Raw genomic sequence first — 20322 nt, 5'->3', positions numbered from 1 at the left:
ATAACTGACTGGCCTTGGTGGTCATCCCAGGACAGGATTTGATGCCACTTGTCACTTAGGTTCTGTATCAACAGCAAATGCTGTTTCACCAGAGCAATGATTATTGGGCTCTATGTAAAAAGCTGCTCAGAAAAAAAGAAATTGTAAATTTGGTTACACCAAAAACATTCTTTGCAATATGATGCCAATCATAATAAAAATACCAAATACCTGTCACTAGAGAGTTGAAAATCATTAAAAGTCATCATCTAAACAACACGTTTTGGATCTTTACCCTTGCAGCTGCCCAAAACCAAACTCTTGGGTTGTTTTTAATAAATTGTCTGGATTCCTTCTGAAATCCTTGCTAATTCCCAAGCTCTGCAATTTGAGAGGAAATAGAAGAGAACCATGCTACTGAACACATGTATTCCTTTGGCATGTGGGCAGTGCCCTTGTGTTCTGCAGGACTGTGCCCATGGACAGGGGCAGGAGGATTGGGTCTCTTGTCTTCTACTCTCTTCTTTGATCCTGCACTGTCTGCCAAGGTCGCATCAGGCTGCAAAGGCACTTTGTGTAACTCTGTCTGATCTGTGTCTGTCCTTTATTTATTCAAAATGCGTTTGCCTTCTACAATTTAATCTGCTGTTCTCTCCCTCCCCTTCCTCTTGGTGAAGTCTAATTACAGTTTTATTCCAGGTCCATCTGGTTGCTAATGATGCTGGACATCACTGCTGAATCCATTCTAATATTTGTTGTGTATTTCTAGGCTGGACGCTGAATAATAATATTCTCTGAATTTGCTTTTGCTCCTGTTTGCTTCCTCCCTGTTGTAGCTAATTGTGTAGTAACGTGTAGCCATGAGATGGGTGCTCCTTCCAGTGTAGATCTGCTAAGAGTTGCCAATTTCAGGCTGCAGAATAAAGGTGTTTTATTCTGGTTTTGAGGAGAGGATTTCAAAAGTCCTCTCTACCAGCTCCCTTCAGTGGCATGGAACCATCTGGGCAGTGGCTTTTTCTGCTTCTTTTTTTTTTTTCCCTGCCCAAAGTGTAATATTGTTCATAAATGTGAGTCTCAAAGTCTCATGGAGGCAGTGTTTCTGCACATAGAAAGACATTTTTTTGCCAGTGCCTGCTCCATGTGATGGCTGAACCTACAGTAATCTGAGGTTCCCAAGCCTTACTTTGTACAGTGCCAGTACTGGGATAATTTTTTTTTCTTTTTTTTTTTTTTCCTCCTTTTTTCTTTCTGCAACGCTGCCTGGGAACACAGGCTCACACTTTACCCATGACCTGACTCTTGGACTAAGAATAGCAGGCACAGAGCAACTCGGGTTCAGTCTCACAGGAGACAAGCTGCAGCTGGGAAACAGGGAGGTCAGATTAGCCCATGCTCACAAAACCAAACACATGAGAGGAGCACGGAGGATTTTGTATGTTTGCCTCCTTTAAAGACTGCAGAACAAGGGCAGGAGATTGGCACAGGTGCTCAGTGAGCCAAGATGAATTTTCTTTGCTCATGACATTGACTTGTAGAGGAAGTTTACATACAGAGGTTTCTCTTCTGGGCTGAACGGACCCTTCTCCAAAAGGATCCCCTGTCCTTACAGCCTATCCACCAAAAAATTAGGCAGGGTGAGGACAGTAAGCAGTGCTGATTAGCATCTCCTGAGCTCTGCTTAGGACAATGAGAGGTTGGGATAGCCCCTGAAGTGATCAGCCATGGCTTGTCCTGGCCAGCCAAGGTGGCACAGCAGGAGTGAGCAACAGCTCTGGCTCTGGGCAGTGCTAAAGCCACCTTTGCTCCCATTCCTACCTCTTCCTGCTGGGATGAGCCAGGCTACATTCACAGCTCCATGTTGTGGTGCAGGTGTGCTTTCAGAGGAACAGAGATGCAGCTCCTGCTCTGTACTATGGAGACAAGATCTAAAGCATCACTGAAAGAAACTGTCAGGCTAATGACTGTCCTAATATTGACTGTGGCTCAGTAAAGGTGAGATTTAGACAGCACATCCCCAGCTTGACTGTGCCCTCCATGGCACAGCAGCCAGCTATTCCCTGTGCCAGCACAGAGCCCTACAGCTGCAACATGGACTTGGGGATTGATATTGACAGTGGGGAGCCATTTTTTGAGGAAACCATATTAAGCTATTCCTGTACTCTCCCCACTAAGTGAAATGGGAAGGGTGCTACGTTGCCAGGAATGGAGATGTCTGGTGGAGCTGGTCCTGCAAGCCCCATTCCTGCCAGCAGCCATGCTCAAAATGATCTGTGTGACCTCCCTTCAGCCCCTGTCTCAGAGTTGGAGGGGAGGGGTGGCTTCTCTGGAATGGCATGAGCTGGAGAGGGGCTGCTCACACCAGCCAGGGAGCCCAGGCCTGGGCTACAGCTTGAGACACAACTAGTAGACTTAAGAGGAAAACAAACCCCTTGAGGTGTCAGGGCAGAAATTCTAATGGTAATTTTGAACTGTTTTTGTCTGTCTAACATTCCTTTTTAATCCCCATCCTGCCTGCCCCTTCCTTATGTAGGGTTACTTTAGTGATCCTTGGAATGTTTTTGACTTCCTCATCGTAATTGGCAGCATTATAGACGTCATTCTCAGTGAAACTAATGTGAGTATTACTCTACCCTCCCCAGGATACCACCACCTCCTCCTCCTCTGCTGTTCCTTCTCTCTTTCTCTCTTTTTTTCTCTCTCTTTTTGTTTTCTGGTTTTTTTTCCCTCTAGTCATGCTTTTATTGAACTTGCCGTCGTCCTTCTCCTTCTCCCAGGGAAAAAAAAAGGAGGGGGGGAAATGCCTCCTTCTTTTTCACTTGTCATAGCTGGCCCCAAGGCTGTGACTGGTGAAAGCGCACAGAGTTTGGGGTGTGTGTGCTTTTTTTCCCTCCAAAAGGTAGACATGCTTGAGTGTAACTTTCTGACTAACCAGGCTTTTGTTGATACCCTCCATCATGTGAAACGTTACAGAGGTTTGAGCAACCAATACTGTAGAGTGGTAAGAGACTATTTAATATGCCCACATAACCTCTTTCTTTTCTTATTTTTTTCCTCTTCTCTCCCTCTTTCATGCTTTTGTTTCGTTTTTATTTTCATTTTATTTTATTTTACTTTTTTTTTTTTACTTTTTTCCCCTCTTTTCTCCCTTTCCCTCTTTCTCTCCCTTCTCTCTCTCTCTCTCTTCTCTCTCATTCTTTCTTCCTCTTCCTTCTTTCTTTCCTTTCTCTCTCTCTCTCTCTCTCCTTGGCTTCTCTGCCACATGCAGCACTATTTCTGTGATGCATGGAATACATTTGACGCCTTGATTGTTGTGGGTAGCATTGTTGATATAGCAATCACCGAGGTGAACGTAAGTAGCTGGCGTCTGTCCATGATCGTGCCTGCTCTAACATTCATTTGTCTTTCCCGGGTTCTTTTTATTTTATTTTTTTTTCCTCCCCTTCCCTCCTTTCTTTTGAGTTTATTTTCAGAACTTTTTAGTTTCGTTTCAAAGCTCTTTCTTTCTTTTTTTTTTTTTTTTTTATTTGGTTCGGTTTTATTCTGTTTTAATTTTTGGAACGACTTAAAGGACTTTTTTTTTTTTTTTTAACTGTTGCATCATTTTCTTCCCTTCATAATCCGCCTGGCATGAATTAAACTGTATAGCAGGAAAAGTGATGGGAAGTGGAGTGTAAGTGGAAAAGCTCTTTGTGCCATGGGAAGCTGCTTGAAGAGGACTTTGGTCTGCCCAGTGTTATGCTTTGCTTCCCATGGCAGCTCAATACTCTCCACCCCACAGAGAGATAAAGGTCAGTTCTTTCGAGGTGGAACTGAGGGAACCAAAACAGGAATCCTCCCTGTGCCTCCTCACTCAGGCTTCCTCCAAAGGAAATAAAAGGCCAAATCATCTCTGCTTAGAGGAATCTGCTCCTTACGTTCCATTTCAAATGTGAAAAATAACTGAAAAGAGGTCATTTTAATTTTTTAAAAGGCTAGGTAAAATAAAAACTAAGCAGAAATCCCAAAGGAAAACAAAGCACCAGAGTTCCAATCCCCCCCTTTTTCTTTTTTAATTTGATCCATCTCTCAAAATGCACCAGCCCCATTGGCACTGATTGGCCCCACTCCTGCCCATCTCAGCAGACAGGTGAAAGGACTGAGAGAGCCACAGAGACTGAAATGAGCATCTGGTGTGCAGGAAATAAATCACACCAGGCAAATTTTTCCCTATATCTCCTTTTTTTAGGGGTGGATGGATACAGAGTTATAGGATAAATAGACAAAGGACAGGCAGGAAACACATAGATTTCCAAAAGAAATACTATGATGAGTTTATGAGCATGGACAAAAATTACACCAAAAAATTCAGCTTATAAAGGCCAGGAAAATAGAACGATTGAAAGAAAATTGCTGTAAATATGTTAAAGAGCAGCAAATTAGTTGTGAATTTTCAAAACTACGTGGCTGTTGAATAAATATTCCATCTTGGAATTGTTGTGTACTCTAAAGGCAACCCATTTCAAGCAGAGAAGTGACAGCATAGTTTTCACTCACTGCTGTGTTTAGAGAAAAAATATTAGGCAGCATTTTGAAAAATAAAAATGCCTTACTTGGAACTTTCCAAACAAAATATTTTCGTATCTTGGTTCTAGTTTAACTTCTCTTCAATTTTTTCTTTTTTTCTTTTTTTTTTTTTTTTAATTCTGAAACAGGAATATTTATTCAAGCTGTAACATTTTGATTTTGAATAAATGAATTTCTATTTTTTTAAACTAGTTTATTTTCCTTGCCTTTTGAAAAAAATGGAAAAAAGTTTTTAACTAAAAAGGAACTTTTATTTTGCATCTCTCAAATGTCCTACTTTCTGGACACAAAAAGTTGCTTACAATATTTCCCACAGAATGTTTTAAACAATTTTGGTTACCCTGTCACTAGGTAGATATTAGTATTAGGCTGATTTTGGTGGAGGATGTTACAATGAGGCTGAAGTTGTTAATTTTTAAGAGAAAAATTAAAACCTTTTCTCTGCCACACTTCTCACAAGCAAACCAAGTAGAGAACCTGGCAATAGCCTTCAGATTGTGGAAAATGCAGTTCTCATCCCTAGAGGGAGAACTGTACGTGGCACTGGAGGGAATAAACACAGTTAACTGGAAATGAATCATATTTAGACATGATTTAAATATGACTGAGGTACTTAAATCCATACAAAAGTCATGTAAGCAGAAAGGAAGGCAATCCTTGTGTTTTGGTGCACATTTGGGTCAGAAATCCTGGACTCTGAAAATCCAGTGAGTCCTTTTGAAGAAATTCAGGTTAATCTCCTCATTATCTTCCATTTTTTTGAGAGGAAGAGAGTCAGCCAGGTGTCCTCTTGCTGTTAGTGTCGAGGGATGCTCCCCTCCCTGGACATGTCTGTGACAGAGAAATAAATTGCTATTTGGAGCTGCCCACCAGTGAGTGGTGAGTGTCTAGGTTTGTTAGGTTTGTCTAGACACCCAGCTCCCAGACATGGGATTTAAGCAGAATAAATCACATTCATTCTCAGCATCTTGTCGAGACAGCCATGCTGCTGCAGCTGCTTGTGATCTTCAGTCTCCAGGGCTGCCCGTGCTGCTGTGCTTAATTGCCAGCCACAAGGCTCTCTCTCCCAATTCAAGTTCATGCCAGGCAAGGCCCAGAATCCAGGTCTAAGTTATAGAAGCCTAAAAAAATCAGGGCATGGCTCAGCCCAAACAACAAACACCTGTGTTAGGTGAGGAGGCAGCAGGGCTGGCCCTGACTCTTTTGTAAGGGCAGTGAAGAGCATTGTGTGATGGTCCCTCTGTTTCCTCTAAAGAACCCTTTCCTTCTATACAGTTTTACAGATCTCTGCACACGTCTTTTTGTTACCTGGCATGTTTAAATCTTCTCTTTTTTATCTAGGCAAGTCCTTTGCTACTAGTTTCTAATGTTTGTTACTAAAAACTTGCACAACCTTTTTGACGCACTGATAAATAAGCGGCAGCTACGGATTGAGTTTGTTCTGAAATGTTCTGAAATCCCTTTGCACTTTATATATAACCCTTATTGAATAAGAGAATGTTTTGTATGTCGGTTTGTCCTGTCAGATTCCGTCCCTGCTAGCAGCACTCGGTATGTTACACCTGTAGAAAACGGGCTTTGGAAGTAGCAGCCCACCCTGGACGGAGGGTTTGTCATCTCCCCCTGCAGAGTGAGGCAGATTATCAGACACACTTCTCCCCTCTCCTCGGGGGCTTCTTGCTTTCCTTGCTGTCTGTGGCTTTGAGCAAGCCCTGCCCTGTGTTTCTGTACACTGTCTTGTCTTGTTCTCAGAGACCTGGGGTCTGCAAAGGACGGAAAAAATAAACCCTAAAATGCCAATCAGCTCCGTTGATTAATAGGAGATGTTCAGAGTGGTCAGGTGCAGGTAAAATATTTCTGCTGAACTCCTTAGAAGCTGAAGAGTGCTTGTGGTAGGATCTTGGAAGGTGCTGCTCTTGGAGTGAAGGGTCAGTTCTTATTGTGATCAGTTAGAAGGGAAGATGAGACTTCCCAGTTTGACCTGCAGCCATAGACAGATTAAAAAATCTGTGAGGTTCACCAGACATTTGCACTCAGGGGGAGCAAACCCAGCAGGCACCGAGCTGTAGTTGTGAGGAGAGCCCTGACTGCCTGACAGCCTCCACTGTGTGTGTGTAGGTATGTGCTTGCTTTTGTTTGTGCAGCTCCCCAAGTTCTGGTTTGTCTTTTATTTTCCCTTTTGGCATTTATTTTCATTTCTTGAAAAGGAATTCCCCAGACCAGAACTTTGGTTAAGATATATGTGAGTGTGCATGGGTGTGCATTTGTGTGTGCATTCCATTAATTTACTCCATGTCCCTGAGTGTGTTTGGATGTACAAAATCCATGGGAGAGTGTCCAGACATAAATCCATGTGTGGAGGAAGAAGAGTGTGAATGCAAGCACAAGTATTTTGGGTGTCCTTGTGCAGTGAATGGGTGTTGATGTGAATTGGACCTGGTTATGGATGAGTGTTTGTGCCTGGGAGTTTCCTGAATGCAGGAATGTTCCCCTCCATGCCCATGGGTGAGTGTGCACCTGCATGCCCAGCTCAGCAGACATTCATTGGCATGGCTGTGCATTCCAAAATAGTGGGAAGGTAGAGCCCCCTCAGCATTTCTGAGTCCTTCCATGGTGGGCAAATATGCCAAGCAATAAGTCCAATCATGTCAGGCCCTCTTGCTTCCTGGGAACATCTCCTAAGTCCCCCCAAGGAGCTGCACAGACACACAGAAGCAGCTCACACAACTGAGGAAGTGCAAAGAGCACAGAGAAGATCAAAATTTGGAGGGTTTAAAAACTTCAGAGTGGCACAGCTGATGCCATACTCACCTTTAAATTGCATTACCCTGAAGCTACATTTTCAGAGCTTTCTTCTCAGTGACTGCTGTACAACTAACTTTCTAGCCACAAAATGAAGATTTATTTTTTAATTTTTTTCCCAATTTTTTTTTTTTTTAATATTCAATGTTTCTGTTTTGGGGCATTCTTATGCCACTTCTTAAGTAACTAAAGAGGGAGGAGAGGACTTTTTAATATTTTGCTAAAGAAAAGGACTTCCAAGGCAGAGACCACATCTCTCTTCAAGACAAAGAATGACTTTTGGGGAGCAAGATGAAAAATGGTATCATAAATGAGGCCTGAGATGTAGGGTCTGTGAGTTATATTTCTTGGATTTTGACTAGCTCCCTCTACCTCAGTCTTCCCATCAGTGGAAACTTTTATTATTCCTTATGTTAAAAAAGTATTGCTATTAGAGCTGGCAAAACTCTTTAAGCTCCTTAGAAGAAAATGTTACAGTGGTAAAAATTATAACTCTCTACTATAATTGGAAATAAATGTTATAAGAGTTGAATAAAAACCAGCAAGTTTGAACGATATCATCCCAGAAGTAGCCCCAAGAACAGAGCAGCACTTCCTCCCTTCCCACATCAGCAGACACAGCCTGGAGTCGAGTGCTGTAAAGGTGACTAAAGCCTGCTCTCCCCTCCTCCAGGCAAAGAAAGTTGCTTCATTACTGTTTGCTGCTCTGTATCAAATGGGCAGATCAAGTTCAATTTGTGCTGTGCCACAGTGCCCAAAGTAATGAAAGAAAAACAGCCAGACCCTGAGTCACTGGGAAACCGGGAGGAAAACTGATATTTCCTTGGTTCACAGGGTCCTTTTTCCTTCACCCTTTCCCCTGGCAGTGTCAGACCAAAGGAAGTGCACAGTTCAGTCTTGATTTGCCACCAAAGCAATGCTCCCATCAGTGCCCCCTGAGCTGTTTGAGACCCTGGCCAGCTCAGGGGTTGCTCATCCAGCTCCAGTGCTGTGGTGGTTTCCAAAGGTTTTTTGAGATTTTTGCTTGATGAAATCCAGCAGTTTTTTGTTGTTTTTTTAATTACTGTTGGATTTTTAAGATTAACACATTGTTACACTAATGAGAAACTTTATGGGTTTTTGTGAAACATACATGTAAAAACAAAAAATTCCTACAGTCCCCTAAATATAAATGATAAAAAAATCCCTGATGCTCCCCCCAAAAAAAAACCAAAACAAAACAAACTCTGTTTTAAAAAATAAAATAAACTTTTATTTAAACTGTTATAATCCTTAACAATTGTCTCATAAGTTAATATGGTCCTCAATAATAATTATGAAGAAAACTGTTAACTTAAAAAAAAATTTATATAGTAATCAAAATTCCATTCTCCTGGGCAACTGATCACTGTAACATCAAAACTACAAAAAAACTATTTTTTATTAAAAAATCTCCTTTCCCAAGTAAATGAATAAAAAACTATTTAAAAATAATAAACTAACTAAATTATGTTCTATACATTTTCAATATTAAAAAAAAGTGTAAGGAAAAGAAATAGTCAAAAATTTTATTCTAAGCTGTTTTACCTTCTCCCTAATCCTGTCTCACAGCAAAAAAAATTTCAAATTAGTGAACCAAAAGCACTACATTAATTAATATTTCTACCCAGTTTCAAACTAAAACCAAGACAAGTGGGCAGCTCAGGGCCTGCAGATGTGTGAGAGTTCCAGAGGCACGTCCAGGTGGGAGCACGTGTGTCACCAGAGCAGCACAGTGACAGTGGGGGTGTTGTGTGCTTGAGTCCATCTGTCTGTCTGGAGAGGATGTCAGTGTCCTGATTTGAAAGACAGGTGTCTGCTAAGGAAGGCAGGAGCCTCTCTTTGAAACAGAGAATGTAAACCCCCTCTCTCCAAATTATTTTGAAATTAAGGGGCTCTCAGGCAAAGATATAGGAATAGGAATAACAATTCTTTACTAGGAAAATTAAAATAAAAACACAATATCACAGAGAACAAACCCAAAACCACTGTCAGAGTGAGAATCCCAGCTGCCCCTGTCAGTCAGTCAGGGCTTGGTGCAGTCCCATTCCATGGTGGCTGCATCCTCCTGCAGTGACAGATGTGGTTCTGCTGGAGCAGGGCTCCTGCACAAGGTGCAGTTTTCCTCCAAAGCTCCAGGGATGATGTGCAAGGCTCTGGTTTTCCTCTGGGATCCAGTGGGAAAAGGCTGCTCTGCTGTTCCAAATCTCAGTTTTTATCTAGGTAGGAAATGCTTGGCTCCTCCCCTTGGCTGGAGCATCTCCCAATGGGATGATGGAATTTTATCAGTCATGTACTGAGACCCCCATGGGATGATGGAATTTTATCAGCCCTGCCCTGGGACTGCATGGCCATGAACAGGAGAGATCTCCTGGAGGAAGGATGGGCTGTGGGAGAGATAAAGGACACTGCTCCACCTGGTTTTAACAGTTGGCCCATTAACAGCAAATATCTCCCTGGAAGAAGGATGGGTTATGGAAAAGATAAAGATGACTTTAACAGATGGTGATAGAATACATGCTTTTGGCCACATCCTATATTGCAACCTAAGACAGTCATGGAGGGAGGGTTTGCCTATCTGTGTCTCTGAGGGCTTCTGCTGGTGCCTCTGAGCCTGTCTGCATGTGCAGGTGCCTCTGTGTTTGTCAGCTGTGCTTGGGGGTGCATGAGGATGACTGAGCAAAACATCTGGGCTGGTCTCCACCGTGCCTATTCATTCAGTGCTGTGTGTCTGGGTGTGTCTGTGAGCCCTGCAGGAGGCACAGGTGAGGAGGAGTCACCCAGCACAGGTACACAAGGATGCAGCAGATGTGATGAGCCAGGGGGGTGAGCATGGCTGCGACATGAGAACGGTCAGGGACAGAGAACCGGTGACTTGAGGGCTTTTTTGTGAAATAATGGGATATTTCTGTGCATAAAATGCCCTCCTGTTGTAGCAGCACACGTTTTCCTAAGAGTGAACGTTGGTTTGAGGGTTGATGGAAATGGTGGGGTTTTAATGGGACAGATGGCAGGAGGGGAGTGCAGTGCTGTGTGTGGGCATCTGGGGACACAGGATTGGGGTGCTCCAGGAAGTAGTCTCTGTGTGAAGAAGGTTAGGGAAGCACAAACCCCACCTTGGTGTATTACTTCCCCAAAAAATGTCAGTCAGGTCTGTTTTACCCCAGCCTGCTGGGTAATGGTTTGGTGTTTGTCCATCAGGTATTCAGGAGAGCTGAGTACTTTATACCTTGCACTTCTGGAAAGGTTTCCAAATTCTGTTAGGAAGTCAGCAGAGGTTTTCAGCTTGATTGAATCCTGAGTACTGTTCCAGTAAGACCAGAGAAATACCAAAGCATTGAGCTCCCAAGACTTGGAGACTTGTGCAGCGATTTCTCATTTAGTCTGTTTTATTTCTGACGTAAAGCAGCTCAGGCTTAAACCAGGCGCATGAGGCCTTTCTTTACAATCATCTCGCTTTTGGTGTCAAGAGGCTTCATATTATTTGCCACGGGCTCCTGCTCCCATTCTCTGGAATATCTGAAAGCCTGTACTTAAATCTCCCTTTCTCCCTCTCCTGCACTCCTCCCTTTTAACCCACGCCCTGCCTTTCTTCCTTTTCTGCCCCGCTTTCCTCTCCCCCGTCTCCAGCCACACTAAACCTCACGAGTTTCATTCTCCCTCTCGGCCAATGTGTCTGAAGGCAGAGAACCAGTGGCTGGGGCGCTGCACTCCTTGTCTGGGCACAAAGCCTGGGCAAGGACTGGAGCATCCAGCCCTGCCACACAGCCCTGGGCACACACCCCTCCCTGCAAGGGAGCAAGGATCGCGGGAAGGACGACATGCACCCAGCCTGCACCTCACTGGGGACTGCCATCCATATCTGTCGCTGTGTCTGTCCGTCTGTCTGTCTGTCCTTCTCTGCCTGTCTGGTTCTCTCCGCTTCCACGCCCTTTGCTGCTCAGATTTTGGCCGTTCTGCTGCCACCAAATCTTTTGCGATTCCCGCAAGCTCGTTTACCCAAAACCCCCCCAAAACGTCTCCCTCCCTGTCCTTCCTCTCCCTCTCAAATGCCATCTGGATAGCAGAGGCCTCCAAATGATGTAGCAAAGGGCTGGAGAAGCACAGTGGCTTCTTTTGACATCTTGTGTTGTCACACCCTTACTGCTGCCATCCCAAAAGTTGTCCGTAGTCCTGAGCTCTCCCTGTGTGCGTGTATATGTATGTGTATATATATATATATATATATGACCTGTTTTCTTTTTGGAAAAGGTACTGATAAAATTGATGGGGGGGGAGAGGGTGGATTGAGTTTGCCTTTTTTTTTTTTTTTTTTTTAAATATCTGGTGGTGTTTTTATCATTGGAATAACTCAGGTAACACACCCCAGCTGTAGGTAGCCACGTTGAAGCATGGTTGTGAGCTGCAGCAGTGGCAAGTGCTTTGTTTTGCCCTTGAAGAACATCAGGAGAGCTGCCCTGGACTTTTCCACAGATTAGGCTTAGGTCATTTCAAAATTGATCACCTCCCATGCTTAATCAACAATTTTAGTGCATGTTTTTCACCCTGTATTGGTGAGAAAGAAGTATGGTATGACTATCCAACCACAACCATGTTTGAACAGGGTTATTTTTGGGTTTTATTTATGCATATATTTGTCATGATGATGGAGCCTTTTTTTTTTCCTTTTTTTTTTTAATCTCTTGTCTTTAAAATGTTGGTATTTTGAGTGCATTTCCAGAGTTCATAATGTGATTTGCTCTTTAAAAGAGGTCATTTTGGTAACAAAAGGCACAACTTTTTCTATATAGAAATCTATATGAAATATGGACAATCAGAAAAAAAGTATGTATTTTCTGCAAAGAAACAGGATAGTCAATGCAAATGACTCCTTCCTCAGTTTACCCGAGTATTTGAGCTGTTGCTACCAGCACTAGCACCATAAGAAAAAGGCATTTAGTTGCCACTTTGAAAGACTCTTCATACTACCCAATTTTAAGGAAGTACCTCAATATTGTGATTTCCACAAAATTGTTGTACTTGGCTTCTGACATGATTCCAGGCCCACGGAAAAAATCAGAATGTATTTTAATGCAGGGAAGACTTAAGAGTAGCACAAAAATAAATTTGCCTTACTGGAAAAAATTAACCACACACATTCTCGTTAATTAAAATAGGAGAAACAGAAGATAAAGAATCCAGGAGACCAAAATCTTAGAAGTTAAATGTGAAAGCAGCAAAAAGAAAGTTAGACAGCCCTGTGATTGTAAGACCTGATGCATAAACCTGTCTGGAGTCCTTCTGAGTGAAAATGTTTAAAATGGTGGCCCACAGCATCTCACTGACTGCCCTGAGGAGTGAATTGTGCTTTTAATTAGTGCAGGCTTGCACATACCCAAAACCTTGCTGGGTTTTAAAGGCCTTTAGAGCAGAAGTCCTGTTTTCTTATTTGACTGTGAATTATTGTTACAATAACAGTAAAAGCTAATAGTAGGAACACAAAGAACCACAGACCTTGTCCAACGTTGGTTCAAGAGTAAAAATAAGTGTATAAAATCTGCATTTCAATACAAAGCCTGCATACAGATTTCCTGACCAGTATTTAATTTTACTTGTCATTTTTCGATCACAGCACTTTGAAGAGAAAACCCTCTACAATATTCTGGCATCAAAATCTGTGATATATTAGAGTTATATTTCATCTTCATTAAATTCCAATATGGTTTTCCACAGAGCTAGTTGAAACACTCAAATTAAAAAGAGCTACCCCAAGCTGATTACATTTTTCCATTGGCATACTAGCCAGAATAAATCATTCCTTTTGCCTAGCAAAAGTTTCTTTTAACTTTCCCTGAACTCTAATAGAGATTGTATCTTTACATGAATCCACAGAAAAATCTCTGACTCTTGCTTCCTTAGATCATCTCTGAATATATTAATGTTAATTAATGATCTCTAAGCATCCTAAGTTAGATGGTCAAAAAGGTGAGTTCAAATCCAGCTGGTTCTGTCACCTTAGGAAATTCCTTGAAGCAGTGGAAGATGTTTCTGGCTTTTCATTCTCTTTTTTTTTCTCAGAACTACCTTGCTGAGAATGGCCAAGGAATTTTCCAGTGTCTCTGTTCTCCATACACAGACTGCAGTAACAGAGGGGGCACAAACCCCTGCATCTCACTCACAGTTTTGCTGCAAAAGCTCCTGCTCTTCATGCAAACCACAAGAGCTTTTGGCATCAGTGCTACAAGACCTCACTCTTGTGCATATTTAGAGAAATTCTAACTGGTTCCAGGCTGCACTGCCAGTTGCAATGAAACCAATAGAGGTGATGGAAGAAGAGAAATCACATACAAGCATTTTACTTGTTTTCCTCTTTAACTTGCTCTTCTCCTCCATCTTCTTCTCCCCAGTGATTTTCTCCCAGTCTTGCTGAAATCTTGGGCAGCAGACATTTTCAGCAAGGCAGCAGGAAGTTCCCCTCTGTCTTATGTAGCAGCAGAATTTTCTCTCTCCAGCCAAGATCCCATCAGTCCAGGGGAAGAGCTGCTCCCCTTGGTTTTTGTGCCAGGCACTGGGCAGCCTTTCAGCATGGTGGTGGTACCAGTCTGCAAACCCAAATGTACAGACTTCCCATCAAATACACACTCAGTTGTGGGGGCTTTGCTGCTCACCCAGATTTGTAATCAAAGGTAAACACATATGAATTAATTTTACCCTTTCTAATATAGTCAATATAGCAGCACCATTTAGCTCTTGCCTTGCTTCCTCTACATTCTCATGCACCAGCCAGATAAACACAAGAGGGTGATTTTTTATTTTTATTTCTTAATAGACATCTGGTTTTAAAATGGTTTTGCTCCTACCTTTGTTCCCTGATCTGTTCTTTGTGGAGACTCTCTGGCACAACATGCCAAGAAAACAACTTCTGCTTCAGATATCTTCCTTCAGATATCTTCCTTCAGATATCTTCCTTCAGATATCTTCCTTCAAATATCTTCCTTCAGATATCTTCCTGAGCATCTGCTACATGGGATCCATTCCCTGCTGCAGCCAGATGACCAAGCTGTAGGGACTGGATTGCTGCTTATGGTCAGCTGATTGATGGCCAAAAAATGTGACTTGGCTCTAATTGCTGTTGCAGAGTAAGGGGACATCACAGCTGGTCACACTCCAGTTGTTCTCTCCAGCTCAGAGACACCAGCCAGCAGTGCTGAGCCTTGTCTGAGTGGCTGGGGGAAAATCTCCTTCATCCAAAGCCAGGCATCATTACATAAGATGAACAGACATGAAGGCAAAGATGCCTCAGCTGTAAAGAAAAACATCAAAACAAATTGATGTTTAGAGACAGGGAATTTAAGACTCAACTGCTTGATCATATTTGAACACAGCAAATCACTCACAGTAAACATTACATACCATCTAAACAGTCCCTACCCTTGTTTTTTTTTACCGAATAATTCATCAAATCAATAATAATTTATTCTTGGAAAGATGTGTAGAACAAGAAAATGTCGCTCAGTAACTTTGTAAGATCTATTACCATTCTCCATATGACCACTTCTAATGTTTTTCTGATAATGCCTGTGATTGGCATTTCAAATCCCAGAATGACACGTAAGCTTTATTGTATCCCATATTATCATTCAGAAATCCAGTATGGGTCTGTAGGCTGGTTTTTTCCTAGGAAAAATGTTCTGCATCAACATTAAATAACTTTCTAATTTAAAAGGCAATGAAAAGACAGACTGGGAATTAAATACTAGCTGCTACAAATCTCAGATGAAAATGGTCCATAACAATCTCTCTGCTTGGGCTGCTGGTATCTCTGGATAGACTCCCTTGAGCAAAGATTAATTATACAGAACTGACAGGGGCTGATAATTCACCTACAGTCATCCAGAACCTCTTGCAATCCACAGACCTATTGCTTTGGAGCAAAGATGGGCTGGGCTTTTTCCTGCTTCCACCAATTTCTTTAAGCACCTTCATCAAAGCATGAGATGGCTCATCCATCTTCACACTGCCCCAGAGCCTTTGGGCTTCCCCAAGGATGGGTCCTGGCAGCGTGGCATGTGGAATGTTCCAGCTGGTAGCCCACCTGCCTGCCCAGAAGAACCACTCCTGGTCCAGTCTCCACCTGGAGACTCCAACAGTGCCCAGAGTTATACTGAGGCATGGGGGTTTTGCTGCAGACCACACCGACCCTAACACCACCAGTGTAATTAATTCCCCATCACTTACACAGGATTTGTACAGTGCAACAAAGATGTTACTGAAGTTTCCTTCTGGATCCATGTGCTTCTGGAACCCTACAAAGTCCAAAAGTCTCCCTTTCAGCCTGAGGCTGGCCAGAGAAACCCCAGAAACACCAATACACTGAGAGCACCAAGTTTCACTCTGTTCTTCATTTTTCCTTCTTCCTTGTCCTTCTCCCACACCATGAAATCCTATCAGCTAATTCAGAAGTAATTAACAAATGTCTGCAGAAGTGCAGAGAAGACAAAGGCAGCCATGGCAGCAGAAGGACATGACTCTTGGAGTTTGCCTAATTCCTCAAATCACCAGTCTGCAGGGAAGAAGAAAATTCTGGATGTTTCTCACCCTCTCAGCATCAATGGAAGAGTGCAAGGTGTTGGACTCCAAGCTCCTGCCTACCAATGGCTCAGGAAATTCATCTCAAAGAAGAGCTTTGTTGCCATTCTCATTTCCAAGGTAGGCTGTGGGATGCTACAAGAAATGGAAAAATCAATTCTTACACCGTGCACAACAGCCATTAGGACTGGTGTGAATGTTTTGAACAGACTTTTTCTGCTATTTTATTTTGTATCAAAATCGGTGTCATGGTCTTAGCACACAAGAACCTGAGCAGGCCAAGTGTGTCAGAGAACATCTCCCAGCCCTCCAGAGCAGCTGTGATTTCACAACACTGCTACAGATAAGTCAAGATGATGGATTTATTTGGGTGTTTGGGATGGGAGAACCTGGATGTGAAAATAACACTTATTTGGAATGAGTCAAAACCAGATACAGGCTGTGTTCCTTTTGGAAAACCTGTCCCACAGATTTCTCTCCCTCTTCCCTCCAAGACAATGAAAAAAAAAAAAAGGGGGGAAGAGCATAATGAACAATGTAATTCAGAACATAAATCTTTCTAAGGAGGTGGAGGAAAAGAAAACTGCCCTTTCCAACACAGTGATGAATACACTGCTGAGTTTGATGTTTAAAAGCCATGTCAGCTTTGCCTTAGGAAATGCAGTGAAGCACATTGGGCTGCTCAGGAACAGCAATGAGGACACTGTTGGCATGGATGGTGATAAAAGCGAGGAAAGCTGGAGAGATTTGGGAATTTCAGTTCTCACTCTTGCTCAGTGGTCGTTCTGTTCCCAAGGTTGTCCCCCTCAGGCTGCTCCAGGCTGGGACAGACTGATCATCTCCCCTGGGAACCATTGCCCTGTGAAACAAGAACTGGTCAAATTAAAAGGCAAGCTTAACGAAAAAAAGTTCATCACACATGGCTGCTGGCAAAGGTGTTCAAATCAGCAAAATCTCTCCTCTCTTACTCAAACAGAAGATCCTCAAAATCACTCTACCTGTAAAACAAAAGGCCCTGCACACAAGTAGCCTTTCAAGATTTATTTTCGTGGCTCAATTCATCTTCAGCACCTTCTGATCCAGATGTTCTAGGGCTTCTTTTGGCTGCCTGTGCCACAGAACACAAATGATGAAACACAGGCAAGCTGCACCTGCCTCTCTGTAACTGTACCTGAAGATGAGCACTACATCTCTGAGACTGGTTAGTATCTGCTTCTTTCTCAGGAGCCCCCCAGGCTTGATTACCATAAGACTTGATTTCCCAGAGCTAATGAGAAGGATTATTAAAACATCCTGAAAATTAGGAATAATTTGCATAGATATACTTTACCAATTGTTCTGCTTTTCTGAAAGTCATGGGAAAAAAACAGAGCTTTTATCTGTGTAAAAAAGCAGCCCTTTCATTACTTGTCTTCTAATTGTCAATCTAGGGTAATCTGCATAACCAAATTAAAGCAATTGACTTGCCTTATATTTACCTTAAGCACTTGGAACCGTAAGACTACTGTCTGACAATTTCATGGAGATATATATATGAAATTAATTAATAAGCTATTCAAATTAATATGATTTGCATATTAGAAGCTAATTAGAAAAGCAAGCTCCAGAATTTCAAAATCTTAGAATACATAGGAAATGAAAGGAAAAAAACTGATAGCTGCAGGACTCATTTGCTTAAAAAGTTACCTTGCCCTTATTAACAGTATTCAAAACAGGCTTTTGTTGCATAGGGGTATGGTAATATTTCCCCTGAGGTCTGAGATCATGTGGAATCAGTGAAGTATAAATGCATATATATTGCATTTGGATGAGCTGACAATTGGTGTCTATTGGTCCCCATGAGTTAGTGCAGGCAGAAATGTAATGGCAAACCTCATTGCAGATGTCACATTTTTCCTAATTCCCCTCATTGCAACAAATGAAATTTTACCTCCCTGCTGCAGGAGAGTTCAGTCTCCTCTGCAGAGCTGTCTGAGTATCAGCATGTTACATTGCACTGGAACACTCAGAGCTTTTTCCAGGGAAATCAGCAGGGTGTTCACCATTTGCCCCAGTAAAGGCAGCATCACACACCTCAATTCCCTGTTTTCCTCTAAGATGGTGCCCTTTTCTAATAGGCATTAAATGATCCAAAAAAGCCTCCAATGCTTCACCCAGGTTAGAGCTATAGGGAGGCTCGATTTTTATTTTTTTTTTTGTTCCTGAAAGCTCCTTGTAACATTTTTTTCTCTTTTAAAATAGAAGGAAAATTTGAAGTTGAAAAACTTTCTGTAAAATATAATTTCTATTGAAATAATCAAGATTCAAAACATATGTTTCAGTAAAGTAAAAGCAGTTGAATATGGCATGGAGTTTTTTTTCTTAGTTATATATGATTTATAATGGAAATGTAAACCAAATTAAAATGTGTGAGGACAAAATGTGAGATTTCAACATTACATTTCTGAAATGCCTGTTTCAAAATTGGCATGTTTCTACAGAACATTTGACTTTCAGCATCAGCATTCTTCTAACAGAAAATATTTTTGCCAGAAAAAAAAATTATTTTGGCTAGTCTTATTCAAAATGTTCTCAGAAATTCTCAGAGCTGCACACTTAAAGGAAGAATGCACAGTTTGAGAAGCTTTTCTGATTTGTTTGGTTTGGGTTTTTTGCCCTGCTAATAATTTGATTTCACTGTAAGATTGTGGGAATTGACAATTATGCCATCTGCAATCCAGTAGTACTCCCTGTCAGAGAAATACCAGACACCTTTCTGCCTGGCCTTATAATAACCTCACAGACTTTTGGTGGCTGGTGGGTTATCTCCAGGGTCCTTGTGATTAAAAACTCAGACAGCAGTGGCAGCCAGATGGCTCTGGAAGGGGCTGTGGTGACTCCCCAGGCTGATTTGAAACCCTGACTTTTTCCAGCTCTCCACAAAGACTTGTGCAGCTCCTGAGGTCACTTCAGATTTTTGACACTACAGATACAAGAGAATGTCTAGTGTCTTCTTTTACCATGTCTCCATGGCACAGATAAATTCTAAACCTCTTTTTTTCCCCCACACTTTAGTTAATTCTTGTTCTTCTTGAAACTCACAAGCTTGCAGATCCCATCTCAGTGTAACCACATGGGAAGGAAACACCTCCAGAAGAGCAGTGTGGTTTGTCATTGCCATATTTGTGCTTTTAATTACCCTCCACATCTTACCTATGGTTTTGATGAGTTCATTTCCCCAGAGTGTCTCTTTCCACCCTTCACCTTGTGCCCAAAGTCACAGATGCAGCTTGGCTGGCTCAAGTAGGACTCTTGGAGGAGACCTCTGGGGACAAAAAAAAACCCTCAATCTAGAAAAGGCCAATGTCCTACAAATACAAAGGAACTACACAACACTTCAGGCAAGCTCTGCAGAGCAGATTCTCAGAGGCACCCTTCCTGCAGTGAGGAGAAAAAACCAAGCAGTGATCATGTATCACCTCCTTCCTCATGGGACAAGGCTGATAGACAAATTATCAAATTTCCAACAGATGTGGCATCTTCACAGGCAACTTTTCATTTTCCAGTAGTCAACAGCAATCAAGGAAATACCTTAGCAGACTTTCATCACCAGCAACCAGCTGCTCCAAGTGGGCTCCCAAAAGCTGCATCCACGAGCCACAGTTTCCTCAGTGCAGAAATGCCATTACAGATTGTTTGTCACAAAAGGCAGCATAAGCACCTCTCCTGAGCATGACCACTCGTTCTCCTGAGAAATATGAAGCTGCTCTGTCAAATTGTGGTGCCAGCATCTCCAACACACATTTCCTCTCATCTCTTCTAACCTAGGACTACCAGGCATAACCAGAAGGCTGCAGTTGTACCTGTGCATTGACTGAGACATCTCTAGCAAAGCAATTATAACATTGTGCATTCAGCTGCTTAAATGCTCTCCACAATATAAAGGTTGAATTATCTCTTGCAAAAAAGACATTTCTCCCTACGAATGAAAGTGTTGTTAGAAAGTAAAATGTTACCAGCAAGGAAGTTTTGCTCCTCAAACACCAGGGAAAAGATCAGTTTTGACTTCCTAGCAAAATCTGGATCCCTTCCAAGGGAGCTGAACTCATCTTCAGTGTGTCCTGTGGTGTAAAAGAATTGCTGCCATCAGTAGTTCTGGCAATGGGAATGCTGCCTGTCCTGTCATCTCAGTGCACTCAGGCTTCAACAGCTACTCAACAGCTACTCAACAGCTACTCAACAGCTACTCATACTTACCCAGCAGTCAAGGAGCCTCTCTGGTTATGTGGTTTAAATTTCCAGGCATTTCCAGCTCCTGCTTCTCTGGAGAGTCATTACAGTTGTCAGCAAACCAGCCAAAAGGAACTCAAACCTCCCAACATGGTCCTCCATCTCCAGTGTTCCACAAGGATG

General features: G+C 42.3%; 1 protein-coding gene across 36 annotated transcripts in view; it reads left to right on the top strand.

Moving 5' to 3' along the window:
* CACNA1C (calcium voltage-gated channel subunit alpha1 C) overlaps positions 1-20322 on the top strand; it is a 458186-nt gene that overhangs the window by 398600 nt on the left and 39264 nt on the right. For 20 of the 36 annotated variants that reach the window (XM_088164594.1, XM_088164615.1, XM_088164604.1 and 17 more), the window contains one exon: positions 3245-3328. In XM_088164594.1, the coding sequence (XP_088020720.1) occupies positions 3245-3328 (84 nt within the window). Of the gene's footprint in view, positions 1-2509; positions 2594-3244; positions 3329-20322 lie in introns of all 36 variants that reach the window. The other 16 variants (XM_088164614.1, XM_088164619.1, XM_088164589.1 and 13 more) reach the window with 2 other exon arrangements.

The sequence above is a fragment of the Sturnus vulgaris genome, chromosome 5 (genome assembly GCF_052056855.1).
Source record: "Sturnus vulgaris isolate bStuVul1 chromosome 5, bStuVul1.hap1, whole genome shotgun sequence".
NCBI lineage: Eukaryota > Metazoa > Chordata > Aves > Passeriformes > Sturnidae > Sturnus > Sturnus vulgaris.
Note: the sequence above shows the minus strand (reverse complement) of the source record. Positions and strands in the feature narration are given on the sequence as shown.